At 44.9% G+C, this 18,728-nt stretch overlaps 1 protein-coding gene across 1 annotated transcript in view; it reads left to right on the forward strand.

Moving 5' to 3' along the window:
• The window catches only part of BRPF3 (bromodomain and PHD finger containing 3), a 67,159-nt gene that overhangs the window by 28,291 nt on the left and 20,140 nt on the right, over positions 1 to 18,728 (forward strand). The window contains exons 5-6 of the mRNA XM_082245613.1: positions 10,634 to 10,762; positions 10,846 to 11,158. Of these exons, the coding sequence (XP_082101739.1) occupies positions 10,634 to 10,762; positions 10,846 to 11,158 (442 nt within the window). The remainder of the gene's footprint in view (positions 1 to 10,633; positions 10,763 to 10,845; positions 11,159 to 18,728) is intronic.

The raw sequence follows: 18,728 nt of genomic DNA on the forward strand, positions 1-18,728 counted from the left end.
CTATCCATAAAATTTTTTGCTTGTTTATTATGTATTCGGTCTGACCAGACTTCGGAGGTTGAGCATCCCATCCCCCACACACACCTGTACTCTATTGGTGTCCACTATCAAGTAGATATAGGAGGAGTCCCCTGTAGTGCATTAGCACACCTTCCCAGCAAGGAGTGTTGTCTCCAAGGGTAAGAAAGGCTGGATTCACCCCTTTTTTTTATGGATAGTGTAGGACCCACTGAGAATGGGGTACTTTGACGCAGTGGTGGGCTTGAGCACGATATGGCCATATGGTGGGACTAAATCCCCATTTTTATTTATGGATTGTCTCCATATTTGATAGTCATTTCTTTTGCATGTGTGCGCTATTCTTTTTTAATAGACAAAGTGATCTCACCAGAGTCTTCCAAAAGGCAAACTCTTAACACTTGGGAGCCCTGCATGGGAAACCTAATGGGGTATAGTACCACCTCCTTATGTTGCATGACATTCTTTCAGGTTAACATTTTGCTGAATGTTTTAAGTCATCACAAATATTTTATTCCAATTGGTATGGTTAAGTAGGTGTGCAGCTCATTCTAAAAATCTGGTTGCAAAAGGCTACACGCTTACAGGCAGTTTGGCCTATCATTGTCGAATTCCAGGGTTTTCAGACCCATAGGAGGCAATGGTATAGTGCCCAGGCTAAAATACATGGTGGCTTGACGCTAATGAGTGGTACTTGCATGTAGGGCCATATACCTTCAGGGACGTATACAGCCCTAAATGTGGGTATTGCTCACTACAGTGTTCAGGCACCGCATAGGTCGATGGGACGGAGTAGAACGTATTTGGTGGATGATGTAACATTGTTTGTTTTATTTATTGGCCCTCTACTTTTCAATATAGTAATTTTCTGCTTAAAATCCTTTTCTCTTACGTCCTCCGGCAGTCGCCGCCCCTCATAGTCAGGAGTAGCTAGGCATAAGACTTGTTAAAAAACAAAAGCATTTAACATAGACACACCCATGGGGCCTGTCCCACTGGTCAATACCCCCCTGCAGTAAGCCATCCCAACTCAGTTTGTCTCTGCCTAGCGTTAGGAGTAGATAGGCTTCCCTGTGCTGGGGCTACAGTCTCAGCCCTGTAATCTTTTCTTATGATTTTATTTGCAAGATGTCAGTTTTTTCTTTGCTTTACTAGCTGTTTATTTTGTCAGGTTTAGTTTTTAGTCGGATCTTCGTATGAAGATGGATTTTGCGTAGCTGGGAATCGGACTGGCCGCCCTGGCTCTCCAGGGCAGAGGGTCAGAGGGATCCCCAGCCCGCCATCGAGCGTTCGGCTATGGTTCGCCCTGGCACTATGAACGACCCATCCCTGTTCGCAGCAGGGATGCAGCCTGTGAGGTGGCTACCTCACTGGACGCATCTGCGGTTAAGTGCTGCAGTGTCCTGCGTTTTGGCTGATGGCATTCCCTGTCATCTGAGGACAGAGGCTTTCCGTTTTTAATAGAGGCTCCCCACGCCATCCGGTACAGGTAAGTACTTCTCTGTGTGGGGCCTCTGTCTGGGGTGGCAGTCCTGTGTTGCTGTGTGTCCCCTCATGTCTGTGCGTTTGTGGTGCTCCCGGATGCGATCCCTGCGGGGTTCTTTTTTATTGCACTGCTGGCGCTGTGTGTTTTTGGGGGTCCCTTTCCTGTTTCACTTCTGTGTTTTGGGAGGTGCAGACTGTGTGTGCAGCGGCTAAAAACCGCGTGGTCCGCCATTTTGGATGTGGGCAGCATGTCTGGCTTCACTATGGGCTTTGCTAACAGCTTGCTGTGTAGTGTTTTGGCACCATCCGCCACATTCTGTGTGGCAGAACGATCGTTCCGAACACATGTCGGCGGCCATCTTGCCGAAGCCTCCCATTACTTTCTATGGGCAGCCATTTTCCCTTAGCCTTGCAGCATATAGTTCAGCCCCTGTTAACCTCACTTCCTTTTCCTCTGGAGCAGCGATCGGTGTGGTAACACTCTGTGGGGCTCTGCAGACTGTCTCTTCCATAGTTCTCTGTTTTATCCCTTCTGGCTCAGTTTTGTCCCTTTTGGGGAGTCTGTGTACACAGTGTATTTAGCGGTGGGCTGCGCAATCCGCAGCGCTTTTAAAGGGCCAGTACTCTTTTTTCATTGTGTTTCTGCAATGGAATCTCAGGACAGCAAATTCCCCCCAGCCTTGGTGGGGGACCCCAGTTCTGCTGAACCCCCCGTTATACCTAATCTGGCCGCTGTGGTGGCGTCTTTAGTGTCAAAAATGGAGGTGCTGATGGCTGACTGAGCTGCTAGAAAAAGGCCTAGACTATCTTTCTCCTCTGATTCAGATGGTGATGTGGCTGCTGTGGCTGGCGTGCCCTTTTCAGGGTCTAGCTCGTCCCTGGACCCGCTGGGGTCTGAGGGGGAGGTGGAGGGGCTAGATGATTCTCCCCCAGGGTCGCCTGAAGAACGCGCAGCTATGGATGTGTTCATTTCTTCTGTTAAAGAAACACTACATTTGGAGGATGAGCCCATTCCTCCGGGCATTGTCCTCTTTTGGTACACATAGGACCCGCATGTCGGCGCAGGTTTTTCCCTGCCCCGCTGAGTTTCATCACACAGTGAATGAACAATGGCGCAGTTTGAAACGCCCTTTCACGGTGCCTAATCGGTTTAAACTGCTTTACCCCTTTGCGCCTTCTACGGATTCGCACTGGTGTGTGGCTCCCTAGGTGGACCACACGGTGGGCGTGTTAAACAAGGCTACTTTGGTTCCCACTGAGGATACCCCGGTGTTCCGGGATCCTACGGACAGGAGGTTGGAGTCTCTGGCCCGTCATGCCTACATGGTGGCGGGTTCCATGCTCAAACCTATTTTCGCCTCTGTCATGGTGGCTCAAGCGGTGGCAGATTGGACTAAGGTGCTTAGACGCACTCTCACATCTGATTCTGCCCCACCTGCTACGCTGGACATGGTGGACCAAATTCATCAAGGGGTCATGTATTTGTGTGATGCGGCCTTAAATGAGGCCCTTTTGGCTGCGTGCCTGTCTAGTGTCGCGGTGCTTAACTGTCGACTGATCTGGCTGAAGAGCTGGTCGGCTGACCAGACGTCACGGAAAACGGTGGCTGATTTTCCCTATGCAGGGTCTCGCCTGTTTGGCGAGGCTTTAGATACCTTGGTAAAAGGTGTCACTGGGGGCAAAAGCACTCTGCTGCCCCAGAATCCAAAGAACAAGCCTTTTCGCGGCAAGCAGGCTCCCGCTTTTAGACCCAATCAGGGGTCCTTTTGTGCCTTGAAGCCACAAAACAAGAGTAAACCTTTCAAGGTCCAAGGTGGCCAGAAAAAGCCCTGGGCGGGCAAGCAGAAGTCCGGCCATGCCGGTGCGGCGGCTCAATCCGCCTCTGCCTGAAGGGACGCCCTCACCCGTTTCAGGGGTGGGGGGACGTTTGCGTGGTTTCCTCCAACCTTGGCTGCTCCGAATCCCGGACGGGTGGGTTCAGGAAATCATTTGATCGGGATACAACATGGAATTCCTTTCACGGCCGGCGGACAGATTCTTTCCCTCAAATCTTTATTTGACCCCAGGGCGCCTGCAGAACCTGCATCAAGCGGTGCAGTATCTCCTTGCCCAGGGGGTGATTGTCCCGGTGCCTCATCGGGACAGGTTTCGGGGGTTTTACTCAAATCTGTTCACTGTGCCCAGAAAGGGGGGCAAGGTGCGTCCTATCCTGGATTTAAAAGTTCTGAACCGCTTTGTGCGCGTTCGAAAGTTCCGCATGGAATCTCTCCGCTCGGTGGTGGCCTCCCTGAGTCCAGGGGAATTCCTGGCCTCTATCGACCTGAAGGATGCGTACCTGCACATCCCCATTTTCGAGGGTCATCAGAGGTACCTCCGGTTCGCCATAGCGGAGGACCACTATCAGTTCGTAGCGTTGCCTTTCGGTCTCGTTTCGGCTCCAAGAGTCTTTACCAAAGTGCTGGCGCCTGTTCTGGGCCTGTTGTGGGCACAGGGCATTGCGGTCTTTGGGATATCTGGACGATCTCCTGTTAAGATCGAGTGCCTGTCGGAGTCTGTTGTGCGATCTGTTGACTACGGTACAGACGCTCCAGGATTTCGGTTGGACCATCAACGTTCAGAAGTTGACTTTGTCTCCTTCGGTTCATCTTCCCTATCTGGGAATGGTTCTGGACTCTGCTCAAGCGAAGGTTTTTCTGCCGGAGGACAAGCTCCGGACCCTTCAGGACGGGGTCAGGTCCCTCAGGGACAACCATTCCTCGTCACTCAGGACCTGTATGCGGTGCCTGGGGTTGATGGTGTCAGCCTTCGAGGCGATACCCTTTGCTCAGTTTCACACACAGTCTCTCCAAGCGGAGATCCTGGCCAGGTGGGACAGACTACCTCGGTCCTTGGATCTGAGTGTCTCGTTGAGTCGCCGGACCAGAATGGATCATCTGTGGTGGCTTCAGTCCCCGGCTGTGTCGGAATGCAAATCCTTCCGTCCGTTACTGTGGACAGTGATAACAACGGATGCCAGCCTGTCGGGTTGGGGTGGAGTACTGGGCAACCTGTCTGCCCAGGGCACTTGGTCGAAGGAGGAATCCTCCCTTCCGATCAACATATTGGAATTGAGGGCGATCAAACTGTCTCTTCCAGTGGTCGGATCGAATTCGGGGTCGTCCCGTTCGGGTACAGACGGACAATGCTACCACGGTGGCGTACATCAACCACCAAGGGGGCACCAGGAGTGCCCAGGTGGCCCGGGAGGTGACCGACATTCTGTCTTGGGCTGAGACTCATGTCCCGGCGATTTCGGCAGTTCACATTTTGGGTGTGGAGAATTGGCAGGCAGATTATCTGAGCCGCCAGACCCTGGATCAGGGGTAATGGTCCCTACACCCGGAGGTCTTCCAAATGCTGTATGTGAAGTGGGGATCCCCGGACGTGGATCTGTTCGCGTCTCGGCTAAATCACAAGGTTCGTGGCAAGAACGCGCAATCCTCTGGCAGACGCCTCGGATGCGCTGGTGGCCCCTTGGCATCAGTATCGTCTGATGTATGTTTTTCCTCCGATTCAGTTGTTATCCAGGTTCCTTCGCATGTTGGGCTCGGAACCAAACTTGGTGATTCTGGTGGCCACGCCGGTCCTGGTACGCGAACATCGTTCACCTAGCAGTCGCGCCTCCTTGGCGACTGCCAATACGAGGAGATCTACTGTCGCAGGGACCGATCTTCCATCCTGCTTTACAGTCGCTGGCTTTAACGGCCTGGCTGTTGAAAGCCAGGTCCTGAGAGACAGGGGTCTCTCCCCAGAGGTCATTCCTACCTTAATCAAGGCTAGAAAAGCCTCGTCTGGTAAAATTTTATTACCGTACCTGGAAAGCTTATTTTGCCTGGTGTGAGTCCAGGGGGTTTTCTCCTCGCTCATACTCTGTGAAGAGAGTGTTGGCTTTCCTCCAGTCTGGTGTGGACCAGCGCCTGGCGCTGGCCACGATAAAGGGCCAGGTATCTGCACTGGCTGTTCTTTTTCAATGCCCTGTGGCGTCTCATTCCTTAATTCGTACCTTCATTCAGGGTGTGCGACATTTGGCCCCTCCCTGGAGGGAGCCTTTACCTCCATGGGACTTGAACTTGGTTCTGTCCGTGTTACAGCGTTCTCCCTTTGAAAACATCCGGGAGATATCGTTGCCTCTGCTGTCTAAGAAGGTTTCCTTTTTAGTGGCGATCACTTCGGCTCGCAGGATGTCGGAGTTGGCGGCATTGTCTTGCCGCTCTCCTTACCTGGTGGTTCATAAAGATAAGGTGGTCTTGCGACCTTGCGACCTAACTCGTCATTTCTCCCTAAGGTGGTGTCTTGACTTTCACCTTAATGAGGACATTGTTTTGCCCTTCGCTCTGTGTGAAGCCTAAGCATCCAAAGGAGATTGCCTTGCATTCCTTGGATGTTGTCCGGGCGATCAGGGTTTACCTGTCATCCACTGAATCCTTTCGGAAATCGGATTCCCTCTTTGTCCTTCCTGAGGGACCTTGGAAGGGCATGGTTGCGTCTGCGGCGACCATTGCCAAATGGATCAGACAGACGATTGTCCAGGCCTATGCTTTGAAGGATCGGGTTCCACCCTTCCCTGTTAAGGCGCACTCTACCACATCGATGAGTACGTCCTGGGCCTACCAGCATCAGGCTTCGGTGGCCCAGGTGTGCAAGGCTGCGACTTGGTCGTCAAGTGCACACCTTTTCCAAATTCTATAAGGTCGATGTTCTGGCATCAGCTGATGCCTCCTTTTGGCCGCAAAGTTCTCTGCGTGGCAGTGCCATAGGGGACCCTTGTTTTTTTGTGGGTCTTTTGGTTGTTAGGGTTGTTTATCCCCTGGGTTATTTTGTTTCCTGGGCTGTTGCTCCTGTTGAGCTTTTCTGTTGCCCAGAAGGTTCTCTTACTGTGCGTGTAAGGTTCCTTTCTCTGATGTGGGTACTGCGTTGCCTTTTCTACGGTTGCGTCTCCCACCCCTCATGTCTACACTGCTTTGGGACATTCCATTGGTGAAGACTTTATGAGGGGCGGCGACTGTCGGAGGACGTAAGAGAAAACTGAATTTTTATAAAATCTTACCGTAAAATTCCTTTCTCCGAGTCCTCCGACAGTCGCCGCCCCGCCCCTCTTTTGGGGTTTTTTCTTGTACACTTACTGCTATGCTACTAAACTGAGTTGGGATGGCTTACTGCAGGGGGTATTGACCAGTGGGACAGCCCCCATGGGTGTGTCTATGTTAAATGCTTTTGTTTTTTAGCAAGTCTTATGCCTAGCTACTCCTGCGGAGCAGAAGTCAATACCCATTGGTGAAGACTTTATGAGGGGCGGCGACTGTCGGAGGACTCAGAGAAAGGAATTTTACGGTAAGATTTTACAAAAATTCTGTTTTTTTGTTCTTGGTTACCCTTATTGAAAGAGATCTGATTAGCGTTGTTGTGGGGAGCCTCTCCAGGACCCTTGGTCCTTCATGACTTCATGAACAAGCCTATTTACTGCCGTTGTCTTGGCTCTTGTTGTTCCTTTTTGTTTGTTGCCTTATTCTTTCCTTCCTTGTGACAGGGCTCGACAATCCCCGGGCGCCAGGTCTCATTTGCGACTAGAATTAGCGACCTGGCGCCTGGGGTGCCCTGCAGGAGGTGTCCTGTCCCTTTTGCGCCCCCACCTCCTTCCCGGAGTGCACGGACTTCCGCGCCGTCCAAAAATTGAGGCCCCGGCTTTTCGGCCTTCTTCTGTGAGATGAGAGAGGCTGGGGAATTGGCGCCCTCTTGTGGTGGCCGGGAGTAATGCCTGTTCTCAATGCCTTTCCATCTCCTTCCAAACAGGAGAGGAGAGGGAAGTTTTTGCAGGCTTCATCTCTCTGTCCAGTTACCTTTGCTTAAAGGTAAGTGGACAGGGAGTAGGGTCATTATTATTAATTTATTTTTTAAATTTAAAAAAAAAAAAAAAATATTTTTTTCTTTTTTTTTTTTTCTTCAATTCTTATTAAAAAAAAAAAAAATTTATTTATATATATATATATTTATATTTTTTTTATTTTTTTTTCCCTCATCACCGTGCCACAGCCAAAGGCCCCTTTCACACGGGCTGTCTGAACAGGTCCGCCTGTCAGTTTTTCAGGCAGACCTGATCGGACCCTTCATTCTCCTCTATGGAGCAGTAATCTGCCGCCATATGATCCTGTCCGCCAAAAACAGACGGATGGTGGTTCTATTTTCTATCCATCCCGTGGATCGGATCAGATGGCATCGGATGGAAAGAGACAGTCTGTTTCCATCCAATTGCGCTATAGAGGAGAGTGGGGTTCTATCCGTTTTATTAAATAAAGCTTGGTTGTTAGTGTAAAAAAAAAAAAAAAAACTGGCTCCTAACTTTTTTTTAGCTGGCTCCTAGATTTCAGGCAAATTTGTCAAGCCCTGCCTTGTGAGCTAACTTCTGTTACAACTATCAATGCTAGCCCCTGCGTGGGTGGAACCTTTGCATGTTCGCTACTTGTTAAACCCGATTTAAAACTATTGAAACAGAGATCAGAGTAGGATGATCAGTTTGGGTAGTTTCATGATTTTTACTACTGCTAAACTTCCAATTTAGGAAATGTTATTTGGACCATTTATTGTTAATGTTGATTGAGGTAAAACGGCAAAGAAATCCTGCAAGTTTGAATGCTGTCCGTGTTTTCTTTTTCTGTGTAATCAGCCTTTGAAGTTTCCATCTGTTTCCAGCGATATCAAGCACTTCATAGTGTTGCTCACCCCCTTTATCATCTGCCCTTGATCTGTACTGTGATAAGAGGGGGTAAGGCACAATAACCAAAATTAGGGACAGATTTCTAGTATAGCCCTAATCTCCATTTGCATGTGTAGAATCTTGTGGCTAAAAGCCATGACAACTGAAGCTGCCTGTAACAGATGCCGCACATATTTGCCTTTTTTTAAACACCAGTTTGAACAAGATGTCACAGGAGGGAAGATTTGAGTGCCGGTTCACACTTCTGCGATGAGGGAACGCTGCTAATATGCAGCGTGTTCCCGCATCGCATCCGCACATCTGCGATCTGCAAGTACGCACAGAATCCGATCGCACAAGTATGAACCACGATGCAATCCGATTCTACTGCGGCTCAAAAAAAACTCATGTGCGTGTTTGGTGCGGTTACAGTGCGAATTCAGCAGTACAAAGTGTATGGCTGAACTCGCATCCGCACATCAGATCGCATGTAATTAGGAGCAGTGCGCTCTGAATTACATGCGATCTCCGCAAACGCGGAATTGTGAACCGGCACTTCTACAGCAGAAGCTTCCAAAACCCTTTCCTTCAAAACCTAAGTTCAGCATTTCCTTTCAGTGCTAGACTTTGGCACAAAACCCAACAAGTCTTCCCCAAAGCCCTCTTCCCAAGGAAGGAAAGCCTTCACTCCTAAGAATAGGGGGGTAATTTGTTACAGTTTGCCCCTCCCTGGGTCTTTCATGGTCCTAAAACAGGCTTATCTGTGACTTTCCTCCAGTGCAAGTTCTGTCGCATTTGTTCAAATATAGAGCAAGAGAGGAAAACTGATTCTCATTACACCGAACTGGCGCAGAAGAACCTGGTACACAAGCATACTCTACATGACCCGTGGCATCTCCCAGCTGACTAAACTTCCTGTCTCAGGGCCCTCTATTCCATCCTGCTTTTCAGTCTCTGGCTTTAACGACATGGGCGATGAAGCCCAGGTCTTTAAAGATAGAGGGGTCTCTGAGTCTTATTCCTTCCTTGCTGAATGCAAGAAAAGCCACTTCCTGGAAGCTCTGTTTTAATTTAGTAATCCTTTTTTGCCTGCTATTAACACAGGCACTTCAACCCCAGAAATTCCTCTGTGCTTCAAATTCAAAGCACTCCCAAGGGAGAGGTTTCAGCCTTGTCCATTCCTTTTCAAAGTCCTCTTGTTTTTTGCTCTCCCTTGTAGGGATCGACCAATATCATTTTTTCATTGCCGATACCAATACAGATATTTTGGCCATTGCATAGCGGTATCGGCTGATATGGGCCGATATTATGAACATTTAAAGTTTTGCAAAATAAACACAATTTTCTACACAAATCTGTTACTGAACATGTTAATGTTTGTTTATTAACATTTTTAACATTAAGGGCTCCTTCTTCACACCTTAACTGCATGAAAACTGATAGGAAAACCGCACTTGCAGGGACATCAGTTTCACATCATCTGATTGTGAATGATTCATAAACTGCTGCAGTAGTGCACTCACTCACTGCAATAATTTTAAATTACTACTGCAGTGCAGTAAGTGCAAAACTACTAGAAAAAAAGCTAGACAAACAGCCAGACAGTGGATTGGAGTCAGTGGATCATCATCTTATTACATATTATTAATCGATTCCAAGAATCTAGAGAAATTTCTGTGCGCAAGGGACAAAGCTGAAACCCAATATTGGATGCTTGTGATCTTCCATTCTCAGAAAGCACTGCAAACGGGCATGATTCTATAATGGACATCACTGCATGGGATCAGAAATGCTTCCAAATATCACTTCCATATACTAAACTCTATACTACATCTTTGACAATGACATGGCTTTGTAGTAGAGGAGTCTGGGTGCTTAACTGGTCTTGATGCAGCCCAGACCTTTCACCAGTTTAAAATATTTGGCATATCTTGAAACAAAGAATATGACAAAGACCCACAACTGTTGAGCAATTAGGCTCCTATATCAGGCAAGAATGGGACAACATTTCTCTCCCAAAACTGCAGCAATTGGTCTCACTTCCCAGATGTTTACAGAGTTTTGTTAAAAGAAGAGGGGATGCTACTCTGTGGTAGACAGGACCTTATTCCATTTTTTTTTTTTTTTTTTTCAGCTGTGTTTCTGCCATCAATTTGAAAATTACCTTTTTTTTTCCCTTAAAATGGTACTTTTCGCAGTTTAAACATTTGATATGTTTTTGTTTTCTATTGTAAATAAAATATAGGCTTGTGAGATTTGCAAATCATTGCATTCAGTTTTATGTAGATTTTTACACAGCTTTCCATCTCCTTTGGAATTGGGGTTTTATTCTATCTACTTATTATTAATTATTTTATGTTTTTTGTCTTATTTTTAAAGTTTGCTTCCTTCTTTTATTAGGTTAAATTGCATCAGGCAGCGTTGGAGCTACAGCTGACTCCATTTAATGTGTTTCTACGTGCTACTTTGGATTTGTTGCAGGAGAAGGACCCAGCTAACATCTTTAAAGAACCTGTAAATCTAAAGGAAGTAAGCTGTCTATTTTTTTCTCGAATTGTAAGTTTCAGTATATTTACAATTTACAGTTGTTAAATATATGACTTCTTCACCAGGTACCAGACTACATGGATTTTGTTTTACACCCCATGGACTTTTCCACAATGCGGCACAAACTGGAATGCCACCAGTACTCAACATTTCCAGCTTTTGAAGATGATTTCAACCTAATCATCTCTAACTGCTTGCGTTATAATTCTCAGGAGACTGTGTTCCATCAAGCTGCATTGCGTCTTCACCAGTTAGGTACAGCAGTACTTCATAATGCTAGACGTCAGGCGGAAAGCGTTGGTTATGACCCACATACCCTGATGCACCTACCTGAGAAGCCTCATGCTGATGACTACTACCGATTTTCATGGGAAGAAGGTAAGATCTTTTTGCTCAGCAAAAAGGGATATGGTGTATATAGAGTACTTGATCCCCTGCAGATTTTGTAAGCTTTCCTATACATAGTTGCATAGTTACATAGTAGGTGAGGTTGAATAAAGACAATAGTCCATCCAGTTCAACCTGTGTAGGTGTGTGTGGCCGTAATCCTCTCGCATACACCTGAATGTTCTGATCCTTGAGATGTAAGTCTAAGAGTCTTTTGAAAGCCACCATACTTCCCACAGAAACCACCTCTTGTGGTAGAGAATTCCACAATCTTGTAGCCCTAACAGTAAAGAACCCCCCTCGTTGCCTGAGGTTAAAACGCTTCTCCTCTAATCGCATTGTATGCCCTCGAGTCCTCATGCAATCCCTTCGACTGAATAGCTGTTTTTCTATGCCGAGATCACCATTGAGATATTTATAAATTGCTATCATGTCCCCTCTCAGGCGTCTCTTCTCCAGGGAGAATAAATCAAGCGATTGCAGAAGCTCTTCATAATCAAGGTCCTCCAATCCCCTAATTAGTTTAGTTGCCCTTCTCTGGACTCTCTCCAGCTCCAACACATCCCTCCTGAGGACTGGCGACCAGAACTGGACAGAATACTCCAGATGTGGTCGGACCAGAGTTTTATAAAGTGGAAGGATTATAGTCTTATCTCTGGAATACATCCCTTTCTTTATGCATGCTAATATTCTGCTGGCTTTGGCAGCTGCCGCTTGACATTGCATGCTATTGCCTAGTCTATCATCTACCAAGACACCCAGATCTTTCTCCATTTTTGATTCCCCCAAGGGTTCCCCCCCTAACGTGTATTGTGCTTTTATGTTTTTAGTCCCCAAGTGCAAAACCTTACACTTCTCCACATTAAACCTCATTTGCCATGTCGTTGCCAAACTTATTTTGTTCAGGTAATTCTGTAGGATATCTGCTTCATGCTGTGCAGTTATTGCCCTGCCCAATTTTGTGTCATCTGCAAAAACTAATATAGAACTACTGATCCCGTCCTCAATGCTGTTTATGAATAAATTGAACAAGGTTGGTCCCAGGACTGAGCCTTGGGGGACCCCGCTTACCACCTCAGACCAGTCTGAGTATGCACTGTTTATTACCACCCTTTGGACACGCCCTTTTAGCCAGTTCCGTATCCAAGAGCAAACCCTGCGGTCGATACCTGCAGACCTTATTTTATAAATTAAGTGCTTGTGGGGAACTGTATCAAACGCCTTAGCGAAATCCAGGTACACCACATCCACTGGTTTTCCCCTATCTAGCTCACCTCTTTGTAGAATGTTAAGAGATTGGTTTGACAAGAACACCCATTTGTAAACCCGTGCGGATTACTGCTCATGATGTTGTCTTTAGCAAATTCTACAATATAGTCCCTTATCATCCCCTCCAGAAGTTTACATACGATCGATGTCAGACTGACAGGCCTATAATTTCCCCGGATATGCCTCTGCCCTTTTTTGAATATTGGTATCACGTTAGCTTTCCTCCAATCCCCCTGGTACATTTCCTGTCATAATACTGTCAGCAAAGATCAGGAACAGTGGTCTAGATATAATCTTACTGAGTTCTTTGAGTACTCTCGGATGTACGCCATACGGGCCTGGTGATTTGTTTGTGTTTTATCCAGCCTTTCCCTGATTTCACCCTCTGTTAGCCATAGCGGCAAGACCTGTGTATTACTACTAAACATATAGTCGTGGTCAGTGTACCCCTCCTTTTCCTGTGTAAAGACTGACGAGAAAAAAGCGTTCACGGTTGCTTTTTCAGTGTCCTCTGTAACCATCCTCCCATCATCGTTAATTATGTGTGCAATATGCTCTGCCCTAGCTTTTTTGCTGTTGATATATTTAAAGAATTTCTTTGGGTTCTTTTTACTATCCTCCGCTATTTGTCTCTCAAAGTTGATTTTAGCCATTTTGATTTCGTATTTACTTTTCTTATTTGCCTCCTTGTATTGCTCGAAAGCCGATACTGTGCCCACTAATTTATATTCCTTGAAGGCCATTTTTTTCCCCCTAATACGTTTTATAACATTACGGTTTAGCCACCAGGTTTGGCTTTGTCTCTTCTAAATTTATTTCCATAGGAATGCACTGCAAGATGCGTTTGTTTAATACAGTGCCTTGCGAATGTATTCGGCTCCCTTGAACTTTTGCCACATTTCAGGCTTCAAACATAAAGATATAAAACTGTAATTTTTTGTGAAGAATCAACAACAAGTGGGACACAATCATGAAGTGGAACCAAATTATTTGGATATTTCAAACTTTAACAAATAAAAAACTGAAAAATTGGGCGTGCAAAATTATTCAGCCCCTTTACTTTCAGTGCAGAAAACTCTCTGCAGAAGTTCAGTGAGGATCTCTGAATGATCCAATGTTGACCTAAATGACTAATGATGATAAATAGAATCCACCTGTGTGTAATCAAGTCTCCGTATAAATGCACCTGCACTGTGATAGTCTCAGAGGTCCGTTTAAAGTGCAGAGAGCATCATGAAGAACAAGGAACACACCAGGCAGGTCCGAGATACTGTTGTGCAGAAGTTTAAAGACAGATTTGGATACAAAAAGATTTCCCAAGCTTTAAACATCCCAAGGAGCACTGTGCAAGCGATAATATTGAAATGGAAGGAGTATCAGACCACTGCAAATCTACGAAGACCTGGCCGTCCCTCTAAACTTTCAGCTCATACAAGGAGATGACTGATCAGAGATGCAGCCAAGAGGCCCATGATCACTCTGGATGAACTGCAGAGATCTACAGCTGAGGTGGGAGACTCTGTCCATAGGACAACAATCAGTCTTATATTGCACAAATCTGGCCTTTATGGAAGAGTGGCAAGAAGAAAGCCATTTCTTAAAGATATCCATAAAAAGTGTCGTTTAAAGTTTGCCACAAGCCACCTGGGAGACACACCAAACATGTGGAAGAAGGTGCTCTGGTCAGATGAAACCAAAATCGAACTTTTTGGCAACAATGCAAAACGTTATGTTTGACGTAAAAGCAACACAGCTCATCTCCCTGAACACACCATCCCCACTGTCAAACATGGTGGTGGTCATCATGGTTTGGGCCTGCTTTTCTTCAGCAGGGACAGGGAAGATGGTTAAAATTGATGGGAAGATGGATGGAGCCAAATACAGGACCATTCTGGAAGAAAACCTGATGGAGTCTGCAAAAGACCTGAGACTGGGACGGAGATTTGTCTTCCAACAAGACAAAGATCCAAAACATAAAGTAAAATCTACAATGGAATGGTTCACAAATAAACATATCCAGGTGTTAGAATGGCCAAGTCAAAGTCCAGACCTGAATCCAATCGAGAATCTGTGGAAAGAACTGAAAACTGCTGTTCACAAACGCTCTCCATCCAACCTCACTGAGCTCAAGTTGTTTTGCAAGGAGGAATGGGCAAAAATTTCAGTCTCTAGATGTGCAAAACTGATGGAGACATACTCCAAGCGACTTACAGCTGTAATCGCAGCAATAGGTGGCGCTACAAAGTATTAACTTAAGGGGGCTGAATAATTTTGCAAGCCCAATTTTTCAATTTTTTATTTGTTAAAAAATTTTTAAATATCCAATAAATTTCGTTCCACTTCATGATTGTGTCCCACTTGTTGATTCTTCACATAAAATTACAGTTTTGTATCTTTGTTTGAAGCCTGAAATGTGGCAAAAGGTCAAAGTTCAAGGGGGCCGAATACTTTCGCAATGCACTGTATGTTCCTAAAGCATTCCCATTTTTCCTCCTACTTACAAAGAAATGCAGGGTCTATAGTTCTTTATCAAAGATGTATTTTAAATGATAGAGACAGAATATCAACCAAAAAAATCCAGAAAAAATGATACAAATGTTATAAATTGAGTTGCAGTTCAGTGAGTAAAAAAGTATTTGATCCCCAAGCAAAACATGGCTTAGTATTTGGATGAGAAACCCTTGTTGGCAAACACATAGGTAAGATGTTTCTTGCAGTTGGTTACCAGGTGTACACACATCTCAAGAGGGATTTTGGTCCATTCTTCTTTACAGATCCTCTCATATGACGTCCAGGGCTTTAAGTGGGGATATCTGAATGATGCCTGCAGCTGCAGGCATCCTTCAGATATCATTTTTTTTCAACCGGCGATTCCCTTCACCATAAGAACAATCATAACGGCTGAGCAGCCGCTTGATCGTTCTTACAGGTGGAAGGAGGGGACATCCCCCCCCTCCTCCAGCCCTCCGGTGCTTCTACCGGCTTGCCCGTGTGATCGGCGAGCTGGAGAAGGAAACGGCCGGCGGCGAAAGTGTACCATAGAGACTGCGAGGACCAGATGGTCCCTGGCAGTCTCTTTGACTCTCGGAGGCCCGGGCGCGACATGATGACGTCACGCCCGGCCTGGCAGTTTCAATACTGCACTGATCTCGGCATTCAGCTAAGATCGTTTTTTTTTTTTTTTTTTTATTTCAGGCTTTCTAGCCTGTAGGAGAGATCTGAGGTCTTAGGTCTTATTGACCTCAGATCTCCCTATAAAGAGGACCTGTCATTAACTGATCCTATTACAAGGGGTGTTTACATTCCTTGTAATAAGAATAAAAGTGATCAAAAAAAAAATTAAAGAGAAAATGTAAAAATAAAATGATAAAAAAAAAAAATAATAATTTTAAAGTGCCCTCGTCCCCGCAGCCACATATTGCTGTGAACGTTATAGCAAGAGCAATAATTCTAGCCCAAGACCTCCACTGTAACTCTAAAATGGTAACTTGGAAAAAATGTTTAAAGCGTCGCCTATAGAGATTTTTAAGTACCGGAGTTTGGCGTCATTCCACGAGTGTGCACAATTTTAAAGCGTGACATGTTAGGTATCTATTTGCTCGGCATAACATCATCTTTCACAATATACAAAAAAATTGGGCTAACTTTAGTGCTTTCTTTTTTTTTTAATTCACAAAACTGTTTTGTTTTCCAAAAAAAAAAAAAACGCCTTTGAAAAGTTTCTGCGCAAATACCATGTGACATAAAAAGTTGCAATGACTGCCATTTTTTTCCCTAGGGTCTCTGCTAAAAAAAAAAAAAAATTATATATATATATATATATATATATATATATATATATATATATATATATATATATATATATATATAATGTTTGGGCTTTCTAGCAAAAAAATGATGATTTTTACATGTAGGAGTGCCAGAAATCGCCCCGTGTGGAAGTGGTTAAATTGACAGGACTATCTGTGTACTACATGAGCACATATAGTGTGCTGTGGGAGCCAGATGTATTGTTGGTTGGTAGGGGATAAAATACTTTTATTATACTCACTGAACTGCAACTCAATTTATAACATTTGTATGATGTTTTTTTTCTGGATTTTTGATTGATATTCTGTTTCTATCATTAAAAATACATCTATGATATAAATGATAGACCCTTCATTTCTTTGTAAGTGGGCAAACATAAAAAAAATTAGATATTTATATCATTTTTTTTCCCCAGGACAAACAAGCTTTTCTTTTGAAACATTGGGAGGAAAACCTTTAAGTTTTGATTATTGCAAAAATATATATATATTTTTTTCTTTTTCTAGTTTAAAATATTTTCTTAATAAAATAAAATTTATGAAAAATGAAATTTAAATTAAAAAGGTATTTAGGGTTGATTAGGGTTAACTATGTGCTAAGGGGTAACACAGAAACATTTTATTTAATTTGATTTATTCTTTTTTCTAAGGTTGTTTTAACTGACATAATATGCCGATCTATATATTACTGAAACAATGTTACTACATTGTAATTCTTAATTAAAGTAAAACTCCAGAAACCCAGTTTGGTGTTCCTGACTATGCAATGATTGGTGTGTTGAGGTCAAAAGGCCCTGAGGGCTTGATCTCCACTGTAAATTTCATTTACGATCTACATAAATTAATCCTCTGTCAGTTCGTGATAAGTGGCAAGTTCTTATAACTGATCTGTCATGAAGATTGGAAAGAAGCATGCTCTTCTCATTTAACTGTCTCACTGGCTAATAAGCACAAACTCCTTCATCTCTATATGTTACTCCAGTCTTGTTTCACTCCAGAACACTTGCATGCCATGCATCGTATACCAACTTCTGCATGTACTAGCTGTACCTACCAACTGGAAGATTTTGCTCATGTATTGTGTCATGTGCTGTTATATAAAGATTTTGGCAACAGGTGAGAACAATACTGTCCAACATCCTTTCTGTTCCTGTGCCATGCACCCTATGGACTTGCCTGCTGGATATACTAGATGAGGAGCGATGGTGAAAGTACACCAGAATTTTGCTATGGGAAACATTATTTTTGGCCTGTACTGCTATCGCACTTCAGTGAAATCAGTGATGATGGTGAATCAGATACTTTCTTGTGAAAAACAAATTTTTGAGCATAGGGGCTGTCCATATAAATAAATAAAACAAGGTATGGGACTAATGGTGCTTCTCTACTCTCATTATTACTATTAAATGAGATGTATATTCCATAAACTCATTACATGTGTGTCAGAATGTATGAACTTTTGTATACTACATGGACTTGAGTTCCTAACCTTCTTTGCCATGAGGTGCCACGTTGAACTTCCAGTGACCAGTATGACCAGTATGAGAGAGTGACAGAGAACACCAAATTTAACACACCTGAGACCTTGTAACATTGAGTCACATGACACCGGGGAGGGAAAATTGCTAATTGGGCCCAATTTAGATATTTTCACTTAGGGGTGTACTCACTTTTGTTGCCAGTGGTTTAGACATTAATGGCTGTGTGTTGAGTTATTTTGAGGAGACAGCAAATTTACACTGTTATACAAGCTGTACACTCACTACTTTAGATTGTAGCAAAGTGTAATTTCTTCAGTGTTGTCACATGAAAAGATATAATAAAATATTTACGAAAATGTGAGGGGTGTACTCACTTTTGTGAGATACTGTAGGTTTTTCTGCCTAGTCAGGCGTAAGACCAAGTTCCTTGCTGGGATCTCTGGTCCTGGAAATTTTTTCTTTTTAGATAGATTTTTTTTTTCTTTTTCTTTCCTGTGAAATCTACAATCAACTGCTGGACTGGGCGACGGGTTGGATAATCTAAATCCAGTGGTCACCCCAGTATGGCCAGCGAGCACGTGCAGACCTCAGCTCTGTGCTAGGACAGGTGCGACATAGCCCCACCGGACTTGGGCTGGCCTGCGAGGCCGCATACAACCAGGTCTCGGCCTGCGTCGCAGCGTTGCTCCTGGCCGACAGCCCTCCATTTAGATGGTGCGGAGGTTCTATCTGGAGTGGTGCTCGCCTGGTTCCTGGTATGGTGAGTAGCTATCCCCCTTCTCCCTCTAGAGGGTTTTGGAATGGTCATACCCCCGGGTTCCCCTCCTTCCAGTTAGGCCCCCCAAGTCTGATGGTCCCCAAGTCTGATGGTCCTGCGGGTCATCTATTCCCCCCCTCTCTCTATGGGTGGTCTGGCTACCGGCTGGGGCAGGGTGCTGTATTGGCGATCGGGACGCGGTACGCCACCGGCGACCTGGCGATCTGCTCTTGGGGGCTCCTGCA

The sequence above is a fragment of the Pelophylax lessonae genome (assembly GCF_965119305.1).
Source record: "Pelophylax lessonae genome assembly, chromosome: 2".
Classification (NCBI taxonomy): domain Eukaryota; kingdom Metazoa; phylum Chordata; class Amphibia; order Anura; family Ranidae; genus Pelophylax; species Pelophylax lessonae.